The 25,962-nt window shown below is 35.3% G+C and overlaps 1 protein-coding gene and 1 long non-coding RNA gene across 10 annotated transcripts in view; one reads left to right on the top strand and one right to left on the bottom strand.

Annotated features, from left to right (window-relative positions):
- The window catches only part of LOC110119348, a 61,877-nt gene extending 56,748 nt beyond the window's left edge, over positions 1-5,129 (top strand). The window contains exon 3 of the long non-coding RNA XR_007224192.1: positions 4,196-5,129. This is a non-coding gene — a long non-coding RNA (uncharacterized LOC110119348). The remainder of the gene's footprint in view (positions 1-4,195) is intronic.
- LOC100650471 (regulating synaptic membrane exocytosis protein 1) overlaps positions 1-25,962 on the bottom strand; it is a 151,178-nt gene that overhangs the window by 54,817 nt on the left and 70,399 nt on the right. For 8 of the 9 annotated variants that reach the window (XR_007224167.1, XR_002307756.2, XM_012310919.3 and 5 more), the window contains 6 exons: positions 19,597-19,678; positions 19,048-19,189; positions 16,207-16,461; positions 8,051-8,210; positions 6,883-7,182; positions 3,513-3,720 (listed from right to left, as the gene is read on the bottom strand). Coding sequence is in view for 7 of the 9 variants with exons in the window: in XM_012310919.3 (XP_012166309.1) it covers positions 3,513-3,720; positions 6,883-7,182; positions 8,051-8,210; positions 16,207-16,461; positions 19,048-19,189; positions 19,597-19,678 (1,147 nt within the window). In the remaining 2 variants the exon portion in view is untranslated. The remainder of the gene's footprint in view (positions 1-3,512; positions 3,721-6,882; positions 7,183-8,050; positions 8,211-16,206; positions 16,462-19,047; positions 19,190-19,596; positions 19,679-25,962) is intronic. The other variant, XM_048406092.1, reaches the window with a different exon arrangement.

Here is a 25,962-nt window from a genome sequence, read left to right as displayed (position 1 = left end):
TTTTTTAAATACGTGCGTGAAGATGAACATCAGGGGAGCAACTGTTATTCGAAAATTCTCTTATACTGAAATTAATTCGGATAATTGCAATACCATCGTAGTACCGAGGCTTTTTAGAAGCAGTTACACGTATCCTTTGGTATAATATAAATTATTAATAAAGATGAACGAATTTAAGTTTTATCCTCGAATTGCAAGTCATTACAATATAAGAAATTTCCTCCATTTTGTGCCGTCGCTCTTTCAGAACGTAATTTGGTATTCTTTGCTCGTTTCGGGAAAGAACAAGATTACAAACTTTAGATTTGTTCGCGGAATCTTCTCTGTTTTCGAATGAAACAGGAAAAAACGAAATACCTTTCTATAAAGACATATCAGATCCGTAGCATCCAAAGTACCTTTCTGGAACATGTCCTTTCGGATAGGTTTTTCCTCGGAATCTTCTAACGTCCTGATATATAGTACGAAGAAATTTATACGTTAAAATCTCTAAATCTGCAAGTATCAACTCTGAATATTTTGTAAAAATACACAAGACATCTGTATTACGAAGATATGAAAACATATAAATACGAATATCTAAAGGAGCCAATAAAGAAAAACAGGAATAGTTCGGGAATATCATAAAGACATACGTCTAACATAAATTTGAAATGTGCATGGAATACGAACGGTCGATAAGCCGTACAAAAATGAAACGTACTTTTCCATGTTGTTCGACAGAAGATACGAGAATTTTACGAACCAGAAGGAAATTCAACCGTACGTTATAAACGTCCAACATATAATAACATGAATAACGATAAACGCACAATGTTCATCGAGAATTAATAAATTCAAACTATTCAAAGTACAATCATAAAATGTTATTCGATTCAAAGTAAAATTCAGTTCCCTCTGAGTTGCTATTCCTTGAAAGTAGGTCTCTTATCTTCTTTCTTCAAAGAGAAAATATTTCGTTTGTAGGGAGGAAGTCTCCGAGGACTTAGAAAAGAAGCTGAACCTGAACACTGAACACATGACTGCACGACGCGAAAGTTTCTGTTTCGCCGTATAGTACACAAACAGAAAGAAGGGCAGAAGTAACTACATTACGGGCATTTTGTAATACAGTATCTGTTGTTACGTGTATTTGAACAGAGACGAGTACCAGAAATTTCGAGAAACAGATTAATAAAAATGACATGGAATTAGGAACGATCCGTTAGTTCTCGTGTTTATCCCGAAACACAAAGAAATTTTCATTTTGTCTATTATCACAAGGCAAATGAGTGGAGAACAATCTTTCACAAATAATTAAAATCGAAGGAAATATCAATTGAAATTCAGTTTTCACATATTCTACGCTCGTGTACGTACGTATGTAGATCTTCTCCAAAGATTATATATAATGTTCATTTTTAAAATATTTCAATTGTATTATTGATAAAATTAAGTGGCAATAAATGGCACGTTGATGATGAGAGAGATTGCAAAGGATTTTTGCAAAGAAAACGATAGCAGTTTGGAAATATTTGGAGAAACCAGAAGAAAAGAATGTCTACTTTTAGAGATTTTTCGATATATAAATTTTTTAGATCAGATATATAAATATATAGGTCATTCTGCGTGATCAGAAGAGTATAAACAACTGCTTTTAAATTCATTTAATGTCGTTCCTTTTCCAGTGAATTGAATTATTTAAAACTGATTCTGCGACCTTCCTTATTTTTCTCCTTACTCCTCAAATACGAAGCTTTTCTATCACTAGTTTTTTCAATATACCGAACTATTAAAAAGATAAAAGAGAAGTAAATTGCACATTTAATGACGGTAATCCATGAATCGGTTGATAACGAAATCCGATAAAACCAAAAGCATTGATATACATAGATAATGATAATTAATTAGTCAGTGGAGTATATAAAGCGAATCTGAAATGTTGGCCAGGCAAGTCGTGTGTACGGTAACCCAGAGTTTGGATATTTGGAGCGTTTTTCTCTCCCAAACGCAAAATGAAAGGTAAGCGAGTTACTTTAGTGGATAGCTACGAATACGTTATTCGGTGAAATGTCAATGAGAATTAGAAACTGGAATTTGAGTTGTTTACGCAAAATTAAATCTGTAATATATAGAATCTTGATCATTGCTTTCTTTTCATATCGTATATATTCCACGCTATGCTAAAACGAGTACGTAGCACAATTGAATCGTGAAATCTCCGTTATCTGAACTAATAGGTAGACAAAATTCCTCGATCATTCTGCTCGATTATTCCAATTTTTATGAAGTTCAAAATCTTAGCCGAAATATTGCTTCGAAAGTGGATTGAACCTCGTAGAGAAATGATTCTGACAGACCTGTTCTTGTCCTTTTTAGCCCTGGTTTTCGTTGTTCTTGTGGCTTTCCTGATTTACGTAAACTGTAAGAGTCAACAGAGTCTAGACGCTTATATACAAGATTGCGATTTTGTAACCGAGAACCAGCCGATGATTGCTCATAGATGCAATTGCAGCAGTTTTATCATTTGTACGGTGAATCCGCCAGTTCTCATGCCGTGTCCAGTCGGCCTGCACTTCAATCAAAAGATACAAGTTTGCGATTACAAATTGAACGCGAATTGCGTTCCCGAAGCAGGATGTCCACCTTCGTAACTATCAACCTGTTAGTTTTACGAATTCTATTTATTCTATTTGTCTCTATATAGGGATATCTTTCTTAGTCATTGAACTGTTCATTTGGAGTTTCGAGAACTGTAATTATAAACGCTGATCCACCTTTTTCAAACTATGTATTACATGTCTAAAATACGAAGTACACGTATAAATACGTAAAAACAGACAATCTTATTTTATATTTGCCTTTCATTCATTGGCCAATATCGAAACGATGCGATGATCGAGAAACGATAACGTGAAATATTTTAAGAAACACTTGTGAGGAGATTAAACTTTATTTACAGTAACTGGCATTAACATTCGAACATCGTACCTTCCAAGATATTTCTATTACATATGTATTTTTTACGATAGCATTCATCGCTTCGTTATCTTCTGATTCACTGGAACGAATATTCATACTTGATATATATTATATTTCGTGTATATACTGCACGTGATTTTTCAACTAACGAACGTGAAATTCAATATGCTGAACTTTTTGTATAAAAACCAATATATTCTTTAATGAAATATTATAATGTTGCGTATAACGAATATCTATGTTGTAGTGTACTTATTATCAAGTATGATCAATATATTGTCAAGCGCATACTTTCTAAAATATAACAACGTTTCAAAGTATCTAAATAGTTCTAGTCAGGATAGAGGATATTTTACAAACTTTATAATGCTTGAAATTAATCTATCGATAATCCTTGGCATAAATTAGAAATTCGAAACTCGTTTCCAACAGTTAGAATAGCTGAAGTATAGCCCGTTATTATCCCGAAATTTATTCCCAATAAAATTATTCCAGGGAAGCCACTTAATTTGTGCAGGGAAGCATTATTAAATAGATAATATAATACTCACAGTTGAGAGCCCCTTCGTCTGGTGCGACGTTCTTCGTCAGGGCCTAAAACAGACGGAGGCCCCACCTTTGGCGAAACCACTGCCACAGGAGATGCTTCCAAGTTCATCATACTCTCATCTTCAGCTCCAACTTCATAGGGCATCACCGGCTTCACTGCTCGAAACGATGATCTACGAGCCGTCGGTCTTTCCTCTGGTTTCCTACCACCTGGGAGAAAGAAATTTTCATTCGTACGACCGCCTTTATATGTTCATTTAATAACAGCAGTATTATTCTACGGATATATTAAAGTTATCAGAGTTAAGCTACAGCGGCGGCGAATAAAAATTCAGATAAAATTTAATATTATGATATTTCCGAGATAGAATTAAATTCCATAAATGCCTTAAATACCCTAAGATTAAGTAACCTAATTCAAATGTAATCCAAACTGTCGTGGTCTCTTATGGCCCAAAGGTATTACTCAAGGGTTAATCCCTCGTGTTTAGTATGTCAGAAACAACTTTCGAGTTATTAATAATTTAAAACACTTTTTGCTATGTTCAAACGCTCATCGTTCAAACCAGTTTGGTATTTTATTGCAAGAAAAGCTCCTGTTTTTAATAATAAACAAATTTTAAGTTACTTTTACCTATAGTTAATTATGAACAATTTATTCGTTCGGTTTGTTTAATTATTTCAGAAAATTCTGGAACTATGCCCCATGGATATAGCCGTGTAATCGTACTGTTGACTTTTAACCGCTATGATGGATCAAGCATCTTCATTACGTAAAAAGAAAGAAATAAGTTCAAGGATGAGAAAATTATAGAGGTATTTTTAGCAACTTTATATCCTGACACGCATACTGTCGTTCAAGGATCGAATGAGTAATTTTCGCAATTACGATCGAATCTGCTTAACCCGCTTCTGTAAAGGGTTTAAACCGAATTAAAGCCTCAAATACCGCGTAACAAGCGCGTAAATTAATTAGAACGATGTTCACCTCGTTACAAAGTATTTCGACCATTAGAGATTAAAGTTTGAGTTAGAGATCCGACCAAAATTAAACGAAGTTAGGCCCGGGCCAGCTTGTGGACATAGATGTGACTAACTAGGAGCCACGCTTCCTGAAGGCAGCTAAACTCGATTACATGTCCACGAGACTTTCGTCCGGTCTCGTAAGGATCGCAAAAGGCACCGCTGAGATAATCGAATGGTCTGTCCTTTTGTAACTATCCTACGGCGATCCCTGCGGTCGGTCACAGGATGACATACTCTTATGTCTAGCCACCATGACAAATATCACGTCTGGGAACAATTTAAACACATTAACTTGGTCGGACCACGTTCGTATATTTTATATATATATATACATATAAATGGAAGTAAGGTAAGGCAAAAAGAAACGATAAATTCGAGACAATGAATAAATTGGAGATTCGGTAACAAAGATATCCATTATTATCTGGTATCTTATAATGCAAATGTTTCGATTGTGTATCAATGTTTCGCAATGTAAATTTGCTTCCACTTTGGTATGCTCTTATTTCGTTCCTTCTTATCGTTGATCTGAATTCAAGTATAGAATAATATTATATTATATATATTTTGTAATTTCTGGTATTATTATTTAATTTAAGATGTTAATCATATAATGAATTCTCCACTCAGAGACACCCTTCTTTCTCGTGCGTCATTTTATTTCTATTTGAAGCAAATTACATTATATTTACACGGACCAAAATCATCTAATTAAAATTGATTTATCCTTGTTAATTTCTTAGTTTCGATTACTATAAAAGTTTAGAAAACGACTTAATATTGACAGGTTAATTAAAAGCTTTCTAAAATATTCGAAAATTAATGTTTCAAAAATAAATCCTTTAATATTCTGAATGATTTTCATGATTGATTACGCTGTACGTGACTATTCACCGCCATTTTCAATATATCTGCTCAGTACGTTAACATCAAACGGTATTAGTATTTAAATACACGAGATACGAACGTCAAAGAGACAATTATCGAATTTTCATACTTCGTTTCACTAAATTTAATTTCATCGCGATCGTTGTTCCATTAAAATGACAAAGATGCAGCGCACGCAACGCGGTTAATAATCGGCATTCACTGAGTGCGTTATATCATAATGGAAAACTGCAATTTATCAACTACTTACATATGACGCCCTTTAATTAAAACAAGAATTAATTAATGCAGCCGCTGTGTCATAAATTTTCCCCAGCTTCATAATATCAAATACGTGGTGAAAAATTACGTTAATATACTTAATTACTAAATCGGCATGCATCCCCTTCCTGCTTTCGAATATTCTACAGTTGACGAGATCGAAATTTTATTATTGCACGTTGCAGCCGTGACAACATTTGTTTCGTAAATTGTACAAAGTTCGCAAATTCTAGAAATTAGAAGCATCAGAAATTGATGTTTTCTAAGTAATTTCATTGCAATAATATTGCATAATATTGCGTAATATCGCGTAATACAGTCCCTCTTTGCCTAATGAAAGTTTAATCGTAAAAAAATATCTTAAATTGTCAGAGCTTACGCATAGCCGAATATCTAGATTTTAAGAAACGGAGAAAATCAATCACACAGAAGAATCTGATAGCACAACGTCGATTATTTCAAAAGAAATTTAAGAAATTCTATAGAATACGATCAATGATTTTCGTAGATTCTGAGAAAATATATAATAACAATGAGATATTTAAATACGTTAAATATGCTATACTTAAATACGTTGTAATGGTTTTGTAGAACACTGCATGAAGCATGATGTGAAACTTTCAAGAATAATATCGTGGAGAACATTTTTATACGCTTTTCCCATATGTGATGCCGCTTGAAAATTGCATAGCCACACGTCTATAGTTTTCAACACGATCGTTATTACTTGTCAGGTACATGTAACATATCGATTCCCGTGGGGGGAGTGACGTCACACATGCGTGACGATAGTAATTTTTCATTTTATAACCACATAAATAAAAGAAGTTTATTAATTACAGACCAATGGCATGTACGTGCAGTAAAACCTCCATAATCTTAACGCCTACTATTCTAAACGTTCCACGGTCCTCTGTTAATATTTAATATGAAACTGGTAGCAGATGCGCTAATACTTTGTGTGCGACAGTACCAAAAAAGAGAGTGATAGTATTAGCTGTCCAAAATGAAACAAAAAATGCTTTATTCAGCTTTAGAAATTAAAAAAAAAAAAAAGAGGAAAAACGTAAAAATGACACAAAATGAAAAAGTGTATACAAAGTCGGATTTGTCCCGCGTCCCGCTCACTACCAACGATATACGAAAGATGTACATTTACGTGTGCCGACGATAATGTGTTGATACAACACGATTTACCTTGCGCTGAGATCGACGCTCTTTGTTGAGCTGCTGCGATGGCCATGGCGTTAAGTCCACCGGCTCCTGGTGTGGCATACACGTCGTAGGCTGATGCCCGTCTCGGTAGTTGCACAGGAAGCCCTAAACCAGGTTCCGGATGAGCGTGTTGTCCTCCGCCCCCAGACATAGCCGCCACGTTCTTCATTTCGTCGTCGTAAGATCTTTGCCTGGTCATTCTACGAACTGTACTACTTGGACGACGTACATGCCTTCGACGTTCTTCCTCCTCGTCCGGATTCAATATATCCGGTGGCTCCCCTAATGGAACACGAAAGATCGTTATGGTTTTGTGGAAGTCACGTTTCACAGCGAAATGTTCAGACAAGATATAGAACATAATCGTTTTAGGAAATTTAGCAGGACAGATGTTTTGGATATGTTCAGGTCGCGATTGCAAATAACGATTTCTAAGTCTTGCGAATCGATACGAAATTAATACTTCTACCATTTGACATAGTATAAAATTAATGATACTTTTTCTCATAAACGTTAATATTATCGTTTTAACAACAACATATTTCGTAGCAAACAGTTTAATAATCGTGCCCAGGACAATAATTACTACGCTTTTATTTACTAATGAAGAGTTTCTAATAAAGTGTATATATAACGTTTTTAAAAAATATATAAAAAAAGATATAACGTATATATAAAGTTTATTATTTCAAATACGAATATGAATCGTATACTTCATAAGATATCTGCTATTATCATCAGTAACATTGAATGAAACGTATCGTTGTTACATTCCACGCGATATTCAATGTCCTACGTAAATTTATTCGTTTAAGAAAAGGAAAAAAAAGGAAACAACGCGACTAAGAATTAATTCAATTTGTCTATAAAAAGCTTCAATATCCCTTTATATTTCTACGAGTTCCATATAAACCTATGTTTCGCTATTCTATAATAGAAAGATAAAGATTCCTTGAAAGAAGACTTCAGAAAATAACATTTCCTAAAATTGGATCACCTGCAGCTGGAAATAGCTATTCCGCGTTTATTTCGAAAAGAAGAGAAACGACTGGCTGAGGAGAACATGGTTACAAAGAGTAAAAAGAAGAAGAGAAAAGAACAGAGAAAAGAAGAAAAGAAAGGAATTTAAATCGTGAACAAAGATTCTTACCGCCGACGGAAGATGCTACGACAGCGACCCTCTGGGGACTGGTGGCCCTACCCCTATCGACCTGGTGACGATCCGGCGAGGTCGCCCTAGACCTGATGTTGCGATCCAGGTCCCTTTCCCATCTCAGCTCGTCGCGGCGTTCTCCTGCAACCTTTCGAAACTATAACATTACGACACACAGATTAGAGTTTCACAGGGAGTGACACCATTGCGTGAAGGAGTTATGACTGTTGGCGTGACAGTGCTCACATCGGGGAGTGTATCGTACACTGATACGAGAAGCTATGAGTACGCGGGGAACTGATATGTCTGGAAAATATTGAATGATGAACTAGTTACGACTGCGTTCATACGATTACTCTATTTCTTTTCGCAGTTCTGTCTCTACTTTCTTCGCTTTCTTATCGTTTGTTTTTATTCTCGAGATACGCTTTCCAAATCTAATCGACATTTGACAACGACCATGAGACGATTTATCGTTCAAATGTAACTGTAATTTTAATTTTCTTTGAATTTTCACGAAACTAAAATTATATTCATTTTTCTTAACGAACAACCACTTAATGACATTTTTAATGAAAAGGGGAAAAAGATAACTGCTGATAGACATAAATCCCTTAATTCGAAACTATTATTTCGTTTGGAAAATTAATTAACTTGTACTCTTTCATAAATCATTAAGAACAATCAATAATATTACGCTATCGACAAGTATTGTACAATTAACGCATTCGTACCATACGGTGCAAGTACGCAATAACAAAAAAATTATTGGAAAATTTATTGATTTCTACTGTATCACAAGCCTCATTAGCGACAAAGCTAGCAGCGTTTCGATTGGTCTTGTATAAAAAATTCGTAAGTTCTTAAGGATACGAACAATTATGAAAAGTTATGGAAATCCATGTAAAATATATTACCATAATTTAATTTCTTAAACTCGCTTGTAAAATTAAATTGTATTACTATCGTATACCTATCATTGGCTGAAAAAGTTTCGAGATACTGTTAATACTATCGATATCTATTTTTCCTAGCGCTAATAAAATAATTCTAACGAATATATTAAAAATATAATAAGGCCAAAAATATAATCGGCAATATTTGAGTGAAGCACAAAACTGGAGTGGAAAAAAAGAAGTAAGAGTAATTAAGGTGGAAATAGGTCATTCACTGTCAGACACAGTTTGCATCCAATATGATAGAAACCACATTTCTATAGTTTCTCATTAAAAAATTACTTCTCTTCAAAGATATACAGATCAATAACACATTTTTAGAGGCATATAATTTTTTACAATTTTTTTTTAAACTTTTTATTATTTATACGAGACTAATGAATACGTTCTTGTAATTATACTATGAATAATTTTGTTACTCTATACAAAAGCTTAAATAATAAATTCCGTAAATTGCAATACGTTCTCTTTTTCATGCAAATTGTCTAATAAATAAGTATTTCGAAAATGAGCTGGATTTATTATTCAAAGGAAATCACGATTTTCATTAAATGCTGGACAATAAACTAACGAAGATATGTACTGATCCATTTCATATCCCATAAAAAAAAAACTTGTAAGGAATGGAATTTTCACTTCGAGAAAAAGTTAAGCAGTAACTGAACTTTCTAGACCAAATTACTTCCAAGTTTATTTCTACCCTTGTCATATAAACTTGAGTAATTGAAAATTATCTCCATTTATTCCTTTCGTATTTTCTACAAAGAAAATAACTCGAGTTTAACTGCTATTATACTAGTAACTACTTTGTACTAGCAACTACCTATACTGGTATACTACTTTCACAAGATTTCTTAAATATTTTCTGTACAGAGCTTTCATTTGGAAGATTTCCACCTAATTATCTCGAAGGCAATGCATTTTCAGGGAAAGTATCGAATGCAAAAATCTCATGGTTTCGAGGGAACAATGCAATTTGTGCTATTTGTCTGTGACTGGTTGGTCTTTACCAAGATTATTTGAAGATCGATTTCCATTTCAAATAGAAACTTGTATATTGTCATTTGCAGAATCCTATCCTACGAGAGAAAAAAGGAAACTTCGTGCTTAACATTTTTTTTTTATCAGACTTCAATTTAGAAAGACGTTTCATAAAATAACAATTTTTTTATATTCACAACTCGTAAATTAGAGGATGGAGAACTATGAGATACGAACTATGCTTACTTAATTCTTTTGCAATGATTACATAATAAGGTGAAATGAAAATTCCACTTTTTTATACGATCTTCCAATTACTATCGCAATTTTTCACATCTTTTATGCCGCTACACGAAAAATAATCAAATCTAGTTTTATATGATCTCTACTTCTCGCTTTAAATTTATCAAACGTGTTCAAAATGCTTCAGGAGTAAAAATACGTAGAAACAATTTTTTATCGCGAAAGGAAGACAGGATACAACGATGACGTATGTACAAGCCGATCAGCTATTTATCTCGGGCGGATTTATTATTCGCGTTTCAGACTTTGCGTTTATCACGCATCGAATCCCGGTAACCAGATCCCATAAACAATACCCGGTAACGGCTGCAGGATCTTTCCTAGCTGTTCGAACTCTTCAAATTTGTAACTTGTTGTCAGGAAACGTCAGTTAGGGGAGACAATTACTGACGTTGCCATGGCGAGATTGAAAGGCTCGGTGGAAAAGGGAGAGCCGTGGAGCGAGGAGAAAATATAGGAAATTCGTTTCCCAACGGCGATGCCGATGTCACCATATCGGAACAAGTGCACGTGCACACAGCCGTTTTACGAAGTCGAAGAGACGTCGTTATTTACGACGAGCTTTATCTGATTCCTACGTTTGACACCGATTTATCCAAAGAATTATTATTCATGTTTCTCCAATTAATTATCTATGGCATCTCTCCTGAAACTGGTCTGTCGAATCGATTTTCGGATTTCGGGGCCGAAGCTACGAGCTGACGACCGGCTGTTCCAATTCGAGGCGTAATCGAGGAAATTGCGTCAAATTTTAACAGAATCGCGGGATCTAATTTTCAGATTCCCCTCGCTAACGCCGGTCGTTCGACGCCGGTACTTCAGCTCCGATAAATTTGTCGCGAACTGTTACGCCGGGGTTCGTGTGTGCTTCGCGTGCTTACGTCACCAACCTGTTTCGGTCGAGGATACGCCACTATACATTATTCATAAGTTTGGTAAACCGTTAATTTGTGAACTAACGATCCTGTGCATTCTTTATCCGCGGCTGCAACCGATGTACCTACTTCTCAACAAATCTACTTTAATTGATTGCGCAATAAATTACGGCAGACAGAGGCTGTTCCGATTCATCGAATAATGTTAGGTTCTTCGGAAAAATCGTAGCTTTTCTGACCATTCGGATATTACGTTCTGATTTATTTTTCGCTGGTACGGAAGAGGATTGGGTCTTTAACCAAACAACGCGAGAGCAAAATGTGTTGGGCCTTAAATCGACTGTGTAATACTTCGTTTCATTATACAAGTATATAACTGTGCGTACAAATGAAATTTGGCGGAATTTTACTTTAATAAAAATAGTCTTTTTACAGAATCTGCTAGTCGTACCCTTTCGACTGACTTTCGCACGCAAGATAACCGATCCTGTCGATTATCCATCTTTTTCAAATACGCGTGTACTTGACAAGCTCTTAAACTCGATTTTTTCGAAGACAAAGCCTCCAATGGAATCCTGTGGATTTTGATTTTGATATCAACTATCAAGTCTCCCTGACCTCCTTCATGAATTTAGGACCGCGTATATAAATTTGTAGAATTTATTACAAAGCACGAAGGAAAACTTGAGATCACTACGAGAGAATTAGCTGAAGCTAATGCTCGGAGGATTTCGTTCTACAAAAGGCTACAAAGGGTTTAGCCATTTCAAGAACGAAACTCAAAGGAGTTCTAGGCGCGATTACGTGGGAAACGCGAATCGAAAATTGGAGAAATGAGTAAGGAAATAGAAAAATGTATTTCGTACTAATTCTCTTGTTACACTGGGATTGAATTCGGTCTCTTTGTTATTGGCAACCGCTAATTTCCGGCTGTGTACCGAGCAAAGATTTAAAGAGGCAGAACCTGCGATTCGCGACCTCTTTTCACTTTCTTGTTCCCTTTTTTCGACCGATTTCCGGATTTACCGTAACCCGACGCTCTCAATCCCTAGCCTGCCATCCCCTCCTCGCGTGGCCTCGTCCCTGATTTCAATTTCATTCCACTTTCTTTCGTTTCCGCAGTCGTTTCCAATGAAATGAGATTCTGCCGATTCTTCTCTCGGCTGACAAAAACGATTTCCAATAAATTCTTAGGATCGAAAGCGCCACTGTTCTCTTATTCTTAGCTCCTCCCTCTCCCTTTTTCTCTTTTTCTCAATTTGCACACTTCGTATGGATCCCTTATTGCCTGCGTTCCTCTATCCGATGAACACTTATAGATTGCATTATGATTGCTATGAATGAAGCCATTAATTGCCAGTTTTCCTTTGCAAATTCTTATACAAACGTACAGGTCGCAATGAGATTTTTAGAAGCGCGTGCTACGAAATTTTGATTTTCGATTTTCCTTTAATTTCTTTATTTCAGCCTCACTTTGAAACTAAAAAGAGATATTTTGACATAAAATACTATATATGTATAGCGACTATGTTGCAGTAGTAACGGGACAAAATGTAAATGTAAAATGTAAAGGAATCCGATAAATTGTTTCATGTTCATATATCTTTGAACTAACGACTTTCCCAAAGTAATGCTTCCAAAGAAACAGGAGATAAAAGTACTAACTCGATAATACGTTTGGTTGCATTCGCGAACTGCATACGTGCTCAAAAATATATAATAATAACACGGAAGGAATATACCACTTAAAATCATTCGATTCCATCTCGTTGTTTTCCTCTGAACCTTGACCCACTTTAACAATGCAGATAGCATCTAACTGTTAAAGTTTCGTGAAACGCTCTATAAAGAAATTGGTACCCGAATGAAGATTAAAAAAGCAAGGGAACTATCTTATACCAACGAACAGTGTTGTTCGATTAAAATCGTTAAAACGTTGTGCCCATTTTAGAAATTTCTAGCAAGATAGTTTATTGTACTTGTGTTTAATTATCGACAGGCATTTACATTATTAGATAAATTGTCGTTTTCAAAAATTTCGTGAACACTACAATTGCTAGCAAAAAAAGTCCAGCAGACCGCGTGCTAATTCTGTAATTTCAACTTCAGTGTCAACATTCGAAACGTAATTACTAACGTCGACACACTCATTTAATAATTCTTCGTAAATACGCTTCTGCCAACGACAGCACTCACATAATTAACTAACGTAGTTAAATATTATCAAGTCTTACAACTCCTTCTTTATCCTCTGCAACCTGCGTCATCGTTACTGTTTAACATTACGTGGGCCGCGACGAAGCTCCACGAATGAAAAACTCCGCCGCCCGAGAACGAATGACGCAAATACGAGCTTCTGCTTCCTAGCGAGCTCTTTTCATTTTTCTTTGACGCGTCCAATTCTTCTCACAAACTTTTAATATAGCGAATGATTTTAGCAATTGGATCGGGCTATAACGTGGTTTCAAACGAATTTTGGAAAAATTGTAGAGAAAAATTTTACTCAACCAGGTTTCTCGTCGTTATAATAAGAGAAAACTATACACAACTTTTCTGAATCATCTCGTAGCAAGGAAACCTATATATAACTGTATACTTCAAACTTTATATATTATTTATTATTTATTTTATTTATCAAACTTTATTTATTAAATTTAATTTATTAAAAAATAAGTGAGCGGAAATATAAATATCTATCGAGTGTTGTCGTAATCAACGTGGAATGACGAAAATAAAATCGTACATGTGAAAATCTATTTGCAATTGAACATACTTACACGTTATCAGCATCAAATGACACATAAACGAGAATTATATTTAATTAATCAAGAAACGTTTTCGAGAAACACGGGGACGCATGATCCCTCAAAGGGACGACCTTCAAAGCCTCAATCTTCAAAGCAGTTGTCTCAAAGCTAGTTTTCGCGTCCTATTTCTTGTAACGAACATCCACTTGCTCTCCGACTTCCAGTTAAGTTTCAACTAGAATATCTGTACTTTAAGGGAAACCATACACCCCGAAGTTCTAATTTATTATACGAACTGTGGATGGTTAACGAGTCGCCGTATAATATAATTTCTAAATGTCACCTTCCTAAAACAATTTTTACCGCGTACTCTTTGCCCAAGGTCTTGTCGGGCGAAACTTTTTGTTCGCCATCGTAACTCGTTTCGAAACTTTGTTAATGACTCCTGCAGAAGATCGTAGATAGTAAAATGATCGTCTTCTACGAAGATGAAATTAGTCACGGATATCTCTTATGCCTCCATGGTACTCGTTAACGAGTGCCATTTAGCCAATGATTTAGTCGAAAGATCTCTCGCAGCTGGAAAATTAACTGCTTCAATTTTATAAAGAGTGTACACGCCTAACTGCAAAAATAAATACAGACACAATTTTAGTACTACGAAATTGATCGACGGATGTATCTAATCTTAAAACTGCATCTCTGCATAAAAGAAGAGAATTCCAATCATCGTATCCTTCTGCCTCATACGTAAGCAATTGAAAAAAAAAAAGAATAACGAAAGAAGATAAGAAATCAACCTTGTTTCCTGTGCTTATCATAAACCATGCCAATGAAGACAAGATGTTTCTCATTATGAGATGTTTTATCATTCGTGAGGTTTGTCAAATTGCGACAATCTATTGGATCAAATCATTTGAGAAAGCGTATCTCGAGTGAAACACGTATGAAAAAGAAAACGTTTGTAAATATTCTACTAATCTATTGTCAATTTTAATGAAACATTCGATCCTTCATAGCTGCGACAACTATAGTCTCGATTACAAGCGTCCATACGATCCGTACTATTTTGTCTATCAAATCTGCAAGTTGGAATATCGGAAGATCACGCGAAGAAAGAATTCCGGATGATTATTTTGCGATCGAGAAGAGAACAGGACGAAGCATACTTTCGAAGCATAAGACACGTTGCAACGTACAGCATGCATCTAGCGACGGAGCATCATATTGCGAGACAAATAACCCACGTTGACATCCAGACTAAATAAAATTGCTGGAGGCGAGCGTGCTAGATAGTACTGGTATACCGCCAACCGATCAAAGCACAGCTGCTGGCAATGTTCAGTTCTCGACCGCAAACAGTTACTTACAGCCAGCTAGTGAAGGGTTAATGTTTCCTTTACTTTGATTATTCGAGATAATAATAGGATTAACGCGCTATCGATTGCAAGTACGAAGTTATTTCTGCTGTAGCTAACCAAAAATAGATTATTCTCCGCTAGAGAGTTAGAAGCACTTGAGATATCGCGTCGTTGGATCGAAGAAAAATGCGACTGTTTGATTTATACAATCGTAAATTATTATATAGTTGCTTCGTTAATATCTTTCCACTTTCTTCTAATATGATTTAAGTAGAAATTAATATAGTTCCTTCTGTTGCTCTTCTAACGTATGGACGTTTATTGTGTTTAGAATGGAACATAATAATAAATCACTTTCTAATTAAATAAATATATAAAATTAGAATATAAATAATAAAGGCATATGGGATGCAAGAGGAACATTCTAAGCTCCAGTTTACGTTGTCAGTTCTAAATCTGAAGGTTAAATACGAGAGATGTCAAGCTTGATGGTTGAAAAAGCGTATATTGTAACATGTAAGAATATATCAAATAGAAATATATCTATCCTTCCTAGTCTGGAAAAAAGGAGCTACGAAAAATAAAAAAGAAGAAGTAAAATATACCTAGAAAATTGAATTATTTCGTTGCTGAATCGAAGCGAAAAATATTGACATTTCGTCTGTATAACTCGGTCACAAGTATAACGATAGTTAAAAGGAAAATAAAATACCAAAGTAACTATTACAAATATTATTATTTTTTGCAGAAGATTTTCATGAAAATCTCCATTCAAACTTGCAATCGATACCATACATCCTTTCTTAAGCATGACCGATTGAAATGAATACGATGCACAAAATAGATGTAGCAATGTATTCTGTTTCATTGTCGAGAAGCACGATTGTTTGAGAAGCACAACTCAGAGACGTCACATAACGGCCAACTTACCTTTTCGAGTTCCTTTAAACTCGCGGGTGACACATCCGAATGCCTCCTGAGTTCCGGGCTCCTCGGAGGTGCCAGTCCGGAACCGAGACCGCCGATTTGACTTCCGCTCTGACAGCCGAGTCTCGCGTCGCTGTGCCTCCTCTGGAGAGCCTCTAAAACTGGCACCTCGAGTAAGGAATCGGTCGATTCCTGTGTCACGATCGGCTGGTCCCGAGACGCGAGTTTTCGTCGACACACGCTGCACCGCCAGGACGACTGAAAAAACATGCTCGTGAAACTTTCACGTTGGCCAATCGATCCCAAGCGACGAATAAAACGCTCTCTGACCAACCGATAAACGATGTCGTTTGTTCGATCAGATATTCGATTCGATGGAACACCTTTTGTGTAAGCAGCGACTGCACGGCAAGTTTCGCTATCGGTCTACGTAGATTCGTTAATAAAAAGCAAAATATAAGGATTATTCAGTTTTTGAACTGGTACCTCTATTTTATATACAGCGACCCACAAAAGTGTTTTAATATTTGCCATAGAAAGGTGTTTTATAGGTACGTTTTGCGTATCGTGCAAAATGTTTCGAAGCTTTATTAGCGCGTAAATTGCGGATTTGTTTGCATCTATGCGAGATTTAGGCGTGCAAAAATACGTAGAATATGCAAAGTATCGGGAGTGGAATAATTTTTGACAAATGTATCAAATGTCTATATTAATTCTGTCTTTTTACTTGTATTTATAAAGATATAAGTTATTGAATAGATGAAGATATATGCACTTTGATCATGAGACACGATTATGATTATTGTGGTAGGAAAGGTATAAATTTGTATTAACATCTATCTGTCAGTGTAATCGATGAATGTAATCTGACTGTACGTGAATTCGCGAACTGCCAACGAAATAATTAAAAATTCATATCTAGAAGGATGTGTTCCGCATAAATCATCATACCACATACCGCATACCATAGCGCAAAACCATCGGGACACGTACGTATGATCCAGCTTTGATTAATTTTAAAGCTGCTTGGTCGAACGAGTCGACAGGACTAACCGAACGTACGTCAAATAAACACAGGTAACGGGGAAAAATAAGAAAGCACGGAGAATGGCTGATAGAGAGGAATGGCGAGAAATGAGGCGAACGAATATAAATAGAAGACGAAAACGAAACGTATAAAACGAAACGACGAAGACAGAGGGAAAAAGAAGATGTAAAAATGAATATAGAATATTCAATGAGGGAAAAAGATAAAACGAAATCACGAAGAATATAATGACAATGGCGAAGAGAATATAAAAATGAAAAAGATGAAAATAGATAAAAGAAGATTAGAATAAATTGCATTGTGCATCCGTTAGGCTATTATTTCGCTTTTTTAAATCTTCCTGATATTCCAGATAGATGGAAACAGGGATACGATAATTAAAAATGGCGATGAATCAATGGCGTAACTATCATCGACACAGAGATAGACGATATTGATTATCTTATAAAATTTATATATCAAAATAAACGAACAGATTTTTCGTATCTAATAGAATGCCAAATTGCGTTTGTGAAAATCTGATGCAGAGAAATATTTCTATTCGTATCTTTTATATTAAAACAATAAAGAAAGGCGTATTTGAAAAAATAAAGAACTGTATGCCTTTACGCGAATTGCTTTGCTTCCTCTAATTAAAAACAAATGTGCAGCCACGAACATCGTTGACGGTGGCATTCATAGAAAATTAAACGCCATAAAAGTCGTGCATACGCCGTTGCAAAGAATTCTCCTTTCCTACTTTAGCCTCTATTTCGCGCAATGTACAAGCTATATCTACCGTTTCTAATAAATGCTTCTCATTTCTGTGCCGCTTTAATTACTCGATTATTGATTTTGATGCTGCCGCTTATCTTTCTTAATAGATGTACAATATGCGACTTAAGATGTTCACAATTGCAGATTTATTCCTCGGTAATATCTAAGATCAATCATAAACGTAGAGAAAAAAAGTCAATATTTTGATATTAAATTATTTAGGTATTAAATGTTTCGATGAAACTGCAAGTTTATTTAAAAGAAAGATACCGCGAGTTGTTCGATCAAAGTATTCGTCGCTGCTCTCTATGACGTTAAGCCATCTGTCAGCCAAATGATGAATTCCATCACTGGAAAATGTCGTGTCTTTAGACAAGATGGAATCGTCAGGGCGTCGAGAAAGCAGGACTTTCTGTGAGATCGCTGCGTGGCAACGTAAACCACACGCTGTTTCCGCGGCAAAAGAGATCGTAACGGGTCCTGTTTGTGACGTGTTGCAGCAGCCAGCTTATTCACCACACGTTACTCCTTCGAATACCACTTGTCCCGATCGATGCAACACGCCTTATACGATACACAATTCTAATTAGCGAATAAGATACAAAAATGACTCGACGTTTGGATTTCGTCTAAAGACGCTACATTTTGCCGTGATGAAATTCATCACTTGCCTGGTAGATGGCTTAAAGTCATAGAAAGCAACGGCGAACACTATTTCATTGAACAACCTGCTGCATTGCTTTTCAGATAAGCCTTGAGCTTCGCTGAAACATTTGCATCATTCATTTGTACACCTGTATTTAACGCGGTTGCTCGACCCTTTCTTTAAACGCAGCCAAAGATCGTACATCGTTCGATCATTCACTGAATGTGTCCTGTACATTCCACGAAACCTTTCGAATGCACTTTTGTCGTAGATAGACATTATCGGAATTATCGGATGGCGGGTATCCGAAATTAATTGCCGGAGTTATCGATTGATCGTCCCGAAATAGATTTGGCTATAACGCAAGAGAAGGAGAGAGATTTGAAACGCCTACCGGATCGTCGGAATTCGTTGTCGTTGAATAGCAAGCGCAGTCCTCGCAAACTTTGTGTTGGCACTCGCAGCAGATTCTCGAGGCTTCTTCAGGCGCGAACGACTTCCGACACACTCGGCAATCGTCCCCGGTTTTCGACTTCCTGAAACGTCCAAGTTAACAGACCGTTGAAGTTTTCGTGTTCGAGAATTCCCCTAAGACGAATACGTTTGCATCCGAATACGGTCAACATCGGGTTTCGGAGCAAACAGTCGTCCGGTTCTATGAACTTTCCGAGACTAATGTATTATTCGCTGTTATGTATTATGTTCTAGTTATTTGCAAGCTTCAAATTTCATATATCGAGTGTGCGAGCTTTCTCGCGCCAACTTTTGTCAAAATATTCGATAGATACAAATAAGAAAATATGTCACGCGTCGCTTTATATAGCAAACTTTTACATTTGGTTTCAATATTTTAGTATATGTAGGGCATTCGGCTATTTTAAATTATTCAATTGGCCGTATTCAGATCGTCGAAATTTTAGCATTTACTATTGAAAATACTCACGTCTTCGTTGATTCTATCGTCGTTTCTTCCTTGGGCTGTGTCTCTTCAACTGGTGTAACCTTAGCGGGACCAAATTTTGTGACTACGAAACAGAAACAAACCGAGGCAGGTGATCAATGTGTAGGTAAATACAATTTCAACAAATTGCATAAAATTTATTATAATATTATATATAATAATATAATAATAATAATATAATATATTATATTAAAATATTACTCTCGAATATTCCAAAATTATATGATATTACTATCCAAAATTACTATCAACACGTAACATATATTCTCGTCTTTTTATCTTCTAAAAGATCGTGAAGAAATTACTGTAAAGGGAAATGCATGGAAGATGTGAGCAATTTTGTACGTTCCTCTATTTTCTCTAGAAATTCTTGAATAACATAATTGAAAGAACGCTATTAACTCTGAACATATGAAACATACGAACAATGTGTAATTTCTAAGGAATAAAAGTACATTAAAAATTACAATAATTATATGTACTATATATATATTATATTATAACATAATTATAATATATATGTATATATTATAATAAAAAATTGTTCTGAATCTGTCAAATCCCAAGTTCATTTTGTCTCGGTTCATAAAGATAAATTCGTAAGGGAAGGTACGTGTAAAGTAAAAGCATATTGTAAATTATGAAATATCCAGAACTCTAAAACGAGGAGCATCCTATTTATTAAACTGAAGCAAACGAAGCACAGTAGTAGTGGCGTATCATAAGAGATACGATATTTAGACCGATTAATACTCCTTTGTTCTCAACTTCTATCGGATTGTACATTGCAATAAGCTCTAAAAACAAAACGTAGCCAACACGTACTACAAGTTATACGGAAGCTTGCTTTGTGAGATTACTGTTGAAAATTCACGAGGGCCACCGATAAAGAGACTTGCAAATTTCTGTACAGGGAAAAACTCAACTTGCAGATGTAAGTAAAAACGTTCATTGCGATGCAGTTGTTCAAAGCGAATATCCTACACTAACATCCTCAAATTTCAATAACTCGATTATATGTATAAAAACCGATCTCAGTTTTTCCCGTTTTTAGTTGGTTTACTAATCTCGACCATTTATCGAAGCTGATAGAATCGTATAACGCCAGTTTCTACAGAAGATTATTGTTAAATTCATAAAGTCAAAAGCATTTCTCGTCATCTTTTCGCGAAATAAACAGATTCGTGTATCATATAAAATTGAAATTGTTTATTTAGGATTTGCTGAACTCTACATTAAAATAAACGATACGCCAAGGTATTAGCCGAGGATTAAATCGTGATAGTCTTTCTATCACTTTGAAACAACCTTCTCTATCTCGTATAAGAGCATTATCTATCTATAACTTGAGAACCAAACAGGATAATGATAATAACATGTTATTAAATAATAAATATTAACCTGTGTTAAATAACAATAAAGCAAATCTAAATGAAATCTCTTTTTCGAAGATGACATTAATTTATTTGTAAGTTTATCTTCTCCTTTGCACCGAAGCAAGGTAGAAGAAAGTCTCTCGTTCCGTCTGGAAAAAAAGCCTACCCCTTAATGCCATTATCTGCGGATTATTTAACGAGTCTCAGTTAGCTAAGCTCTCGAGCCAATAGAAGCTTAAACTCATTATTGCCGCGGTCCGGGATACTCGAGGGCGCAAAAGGGCGTAGCTGAAAATGCGGTCGAATAGTAACCAGCGTTCGTGTAAATCTTTAAACTGACGAAGAGTTAGGCCCATAATTACCGCCGCCGGCATAGTCCTCCAGTATACTTGTTAAAAAGTTGGCCGAAAGGGGAAAAGTAAGTAGGAGACGCTGACGAAGCTACCTTCACGATGAAAAATGGTTGCGCATCTTATAAATGTGTCCAGAACAGGAAAGCGTACTTTAATTTAGAGGAAAATTAGTATCCCGGGGATTTTCAGATCGCTCATTCTGATGACCCTCGAATGGCGATAACGAAAAACAAAACGACCAGTCCAAGTGTAAAGGATAATTTATCTTAAAAGAGCTTTGAGAAGTTTGTGAATCAAAATAGACGAATCAAGACAAAATTGCGTTTAGTATAAGTAAAAAATTTGTAATAACGTTATTAGTGTTTTATCGAATTTGTAATAATTTTATAACAACTTCTGAAACTAGGAGATTTTATAACGATGTGAAAATTAATTATCCAATGGTTTCGTTATTTCATTTCTTGTCAATGCTATCATGCCTTAATCTTCGTTAACGTGCATTTCCTCGTCGTAATAAAGAAATCGTAATTTAACAATTTTAGCATCTTGAATAGTTTAGTAAAAAAAAGTTTATAATTGCGTTCGTAATTTTGGTGCAGTTCGAGATTAAGATTTTCAGTTGAAGACTTTGAAGAAGGTTTCCTACGTTTTACAAGCTCCTTCGTAATTCGATTTTTCAATTCATATGCAATCTGTCGTTTAATTAAGCTAATTGCCCCTCGTGAAAATTAGTAATAGGGTCATGTAAGGAAACATCTGGAACGTTTTTATGTTGTCAAATGAATGCATCCGAAGAATACATTCCCAAGATTAGGTAGCGTGCGTAACGTTTATGTGCTCTTTTTAGGAAATTAGATTTTGTTAGAAGTGATTAGTGAATTAGATTAGGTTTAATATCGTGAGTGGTGATATTTGTTCCGACGACAATTGTGCTAGAAATAGTATTATAGGCTTGTGGCGTGAAATTGTTCCTAGTTGACTAGTTAAGAATCCATCAAGGTTATGCTTGAATGAACCTAGATTTGTAGCTGTGTTATTCAACACCCGCATTAACAGAACGTTCTCTGATCGCTCTACATTTCTCAATTATCTTCTCGTTACTTTCAGTTCATACAAACAACAAGGTGACATTTTTGGAATGTCAGAAAGTCACAAGAGCAATCTTTTCTTTATTCGTAATGATTTCTAAGGAACGAGATATTCAGCTAACGAGAAAGTAACGTCAATCGGTGCTGGTTTTCTGATCTTTCGTTAGTTGCCGATTTTTAGTCAAAAAGTTGAATGAAATCGAATTAATCGCAGTTTACAAGATTGAAATATTACGGATAAATTTTTAGTTTGATGAATAATTGAGTTACGAAACTACGAGTGAAAAATCAAGAAATTTCAAGTTTTAAATCAATACCTAGGAAGCTCAGATTGACTGTTATTTCATTAATCAAGACTGTTTTCAGAGACTAAACTTGCTTGAGATTAATTAAAATTTAGTAATTTATTCGACTCTATGGAAAAACCTAGACTTTACTAATTATTACTATTACTAGTACTTAACATTTCCTCTTTATCTCAAATTTGTGCTAATCAAAAAATCGTTAATCTCAACAATTGAGGATACTCAGATATACTACATATATATATATATATAGTATATTGATATCCCTGAATCCTTCTCTTTCTCTCCTTCGGGAATATTGTAACGAAGCTATCAGATACACCATCAGTCTCAAACCAGTATAATACCGAATACGATTAAATAGCTATTAATTATAGATCGCACGTAGCCAGCCTATTGAATCTGATGGAATGTCAATCATATTGTAATATCTGATGAGTATTTCCCTAAACATATAGTATCCATCAAACTAGTACTCATCAATAAACTCCAAATTAAATTAATCAGCTTAAATTAACCAGTTTCAGGAAGAATCTTACGAAGAATATTTTTCGTAATTACAAAATGTGAGCATAAGACGATTAGTTTTCTTTTCTCAATTCTATAATTGTCGAAAACTATCTCCTTTCGAAAATGAAACAAAGTTGTTTCAACGTCGGCAATATGATTTTTCACTTTCACTAACGCGATCGGCATTAAGGGTCTTCCAGTTCTTGGCCTGATCCCTTATTGTTTTTGATTTTAAAAAATTCTAAAAAAGTTCTGAGGTACTCGTTACAATTCCTAATTTACTATACGGGTGGTACCTCGGTCAAATGTTTCAATCTTTTTGCAATAAAACTAAATATCTGTCGGAAAGTTACGAAACAATGGGAATTTGTTTGAAGGTACACGGTTTTGTACTAAGCAAATATTTAAGAAAGTTATCGTAGTGTTCTATCCACAAGACTATGGTCTTTCGAAACACAGATAAAGAAATTATCCAACCCTTAGAGAAGTATGTAATTTCGAGTCCTAAATTTTCGAGACTTCTCGGTGGATTACCTATCATTGGCAAGTGCCTCGAGATCTTATCTCAAACGTATGTAAAACATAGGAGCCACGCGATACACCTACACGGTCGCGTTTAAGTCATTATATATATCACTTACTTAGGAAAAATCTAACACGTACGAAAATATGGATCGCTGAAAGCATCATTTTATCTCATTTTACCTTCGTCGTATTCAGAGCTAAATTGAACGAAGCAAACAGTATTTAGACAATCGTAATCTTATAGCATTTTCAAGCGTAGAAATCGCAAGAAATTAAGCAATGAAAATCCCATCTACACCTCAGCCATCCATATCACCGCGGGATGATTAATAATACGAACATTGTTAAATTTCAAATCGAAGCAAGAAACTTTGATCAAATACGATCTTCTACCCGCATAAGAAATCAAAGTTTTAATTATAGAATGTTAACTATCGGAAATTCTTCGTCTATATATATACATTCTTATCCTTACTTGGAATTGCTCTTCGAGCAACGACGCATAACCTCGAAACGATCGTCGAACCGATGCTGAGAAATTTATTCAACGCCTGAAAGTTTGCGAACGAAGTCGACGACGAGCGATTTCTCAAACAGCGCAAACAAGCCGGATTACGGAAAGATAGAGAAGGCTCGAAGGAAAGTAAAGTGGAAATGCTGAAAGAAGGGCCGTCCTGGGATTCGCGGAGGCTCCTTTATCGCCCTCGTATCGTCCTTCGAATATTCGCAACTTCGTCGAACAAAGGGAACGACTCGGTGTCTTGCACGAACGATCACCGCGAGAATAAACGTCTAATTAACCTAAAAGTTATCCGACCGCCGCTCGCTCTCCCTTGCCTCCTTTTTACGCGATGCAAAATTTATCGGCAGGCTTAACTGTCTCAACTCCATTTCACGTTCCATCGACTCCCTTACTTTTATGCGCAACGTCGTCCCATCATTTGGAATGCTCCACTTTTGCGCGAGCCTCTCCTTCGTGTAATTGCGACATTGAAATATTACGACAGCAGTTTCGATTTGTATCATTGATCGGGATTACGGGCGACTGATTTATAGAAAAACAAAAATGTCAAGCTGTCTGTTCGAAAACTGCTAAAGTTGTCATTGAGATATTTATTACACAATGGGATTATCAATTTTCTTGTAAGAAGATCAAAATCGATCGTGTTTGATGATGGAGATAAAAATTGAAAAATTTCAATTACTATGGAGAAAAATATTGTACGTAGAAATGTGAAAAAAGTACTTAGATGCTTGTGTTACTGGCGTATGATGTATCTCTGAATGACATCCTCTCTACGTTTGATAAGAATTTTATTTCGCAGAACGATATTTATAAACCGATACGAATCTCATTTTACATTTACGATATTTTTTGCTGATCACTCTTTGAAAATAAATAATCAACCCACGTTTCGTGATTGCAATTTACATCTTCTGTGTTCTATCCGATACACAATTTTTAATTAGAACTCTTTGAACGAGACGAAAGGTTCGCTAAAAACGACAATAAAAAAAACGCCATCGCTCTGGCAAGGGACGAATGAAAGGAACGATTCCCTTGTGCCCATTCAATTGTGCCAGACGAAAAAAATAAAGAAAAAGAGGGATAATGTAAATGCTAAAGAGGCGACTTTTGCCGGACCACTTTAGGGTTGTATAATCCTCGAGTATTCTAGCGTTTCGAGGGTGGCTTTTAATAGTTCTCGCCTATTTTGGTTATCTCAATGACCCTCCATTCAACGAAGCGTTCTTCAAACGAGACTATCCCACGAGAAACAGAATTTCTCGAAAGAGAAATATTAATTAAACATAAAAACTTATTGAGACGAAAATTAATGAAATTGATAAACTGCAGAGACGTTAATTTTTAACTAATTTCAAAATCTCAATGTTAAAAGGCAAATATTATTTAAACGTAGAAAGAAATTAATGAAATAAGAAGAAAAGTTAATTTTCAAATTGCTCCAAAACTTTCTTTATTTCCTTTAAACTATACTACCGATATTCCTCCTTAGAGAAGTACTAGCATTAACTTTATATGAATTTACTAGAGATTTATTTATCTTTGAATATAATTGTAGATATTTACCTATTAAATTAATTATAACCCGATTAATTGCATTTATATTAATTTGGACAATACGAAAAAAGGTATAATTCTTCGGGATAATAATTAAATAATTTTAAT

Source organism: Bombus terrestris, chromosome 1, assembly GCF_910591885.1.
Source record: "Bombus terrestris chromosome 1, iyBomTerr1.2, whole genome shotgun sequence".
NCBI lineage: Eukaryota > Metazoa > Arthropoda > Insecta > Hymenoptera > Apidae > Bombus > Bombus terrestris.
The sequence above is the reverse complement of the archived record's forward strand: the minus strand, read 5'-3'. Positions and strand labels throughout refer to the sequence as shown.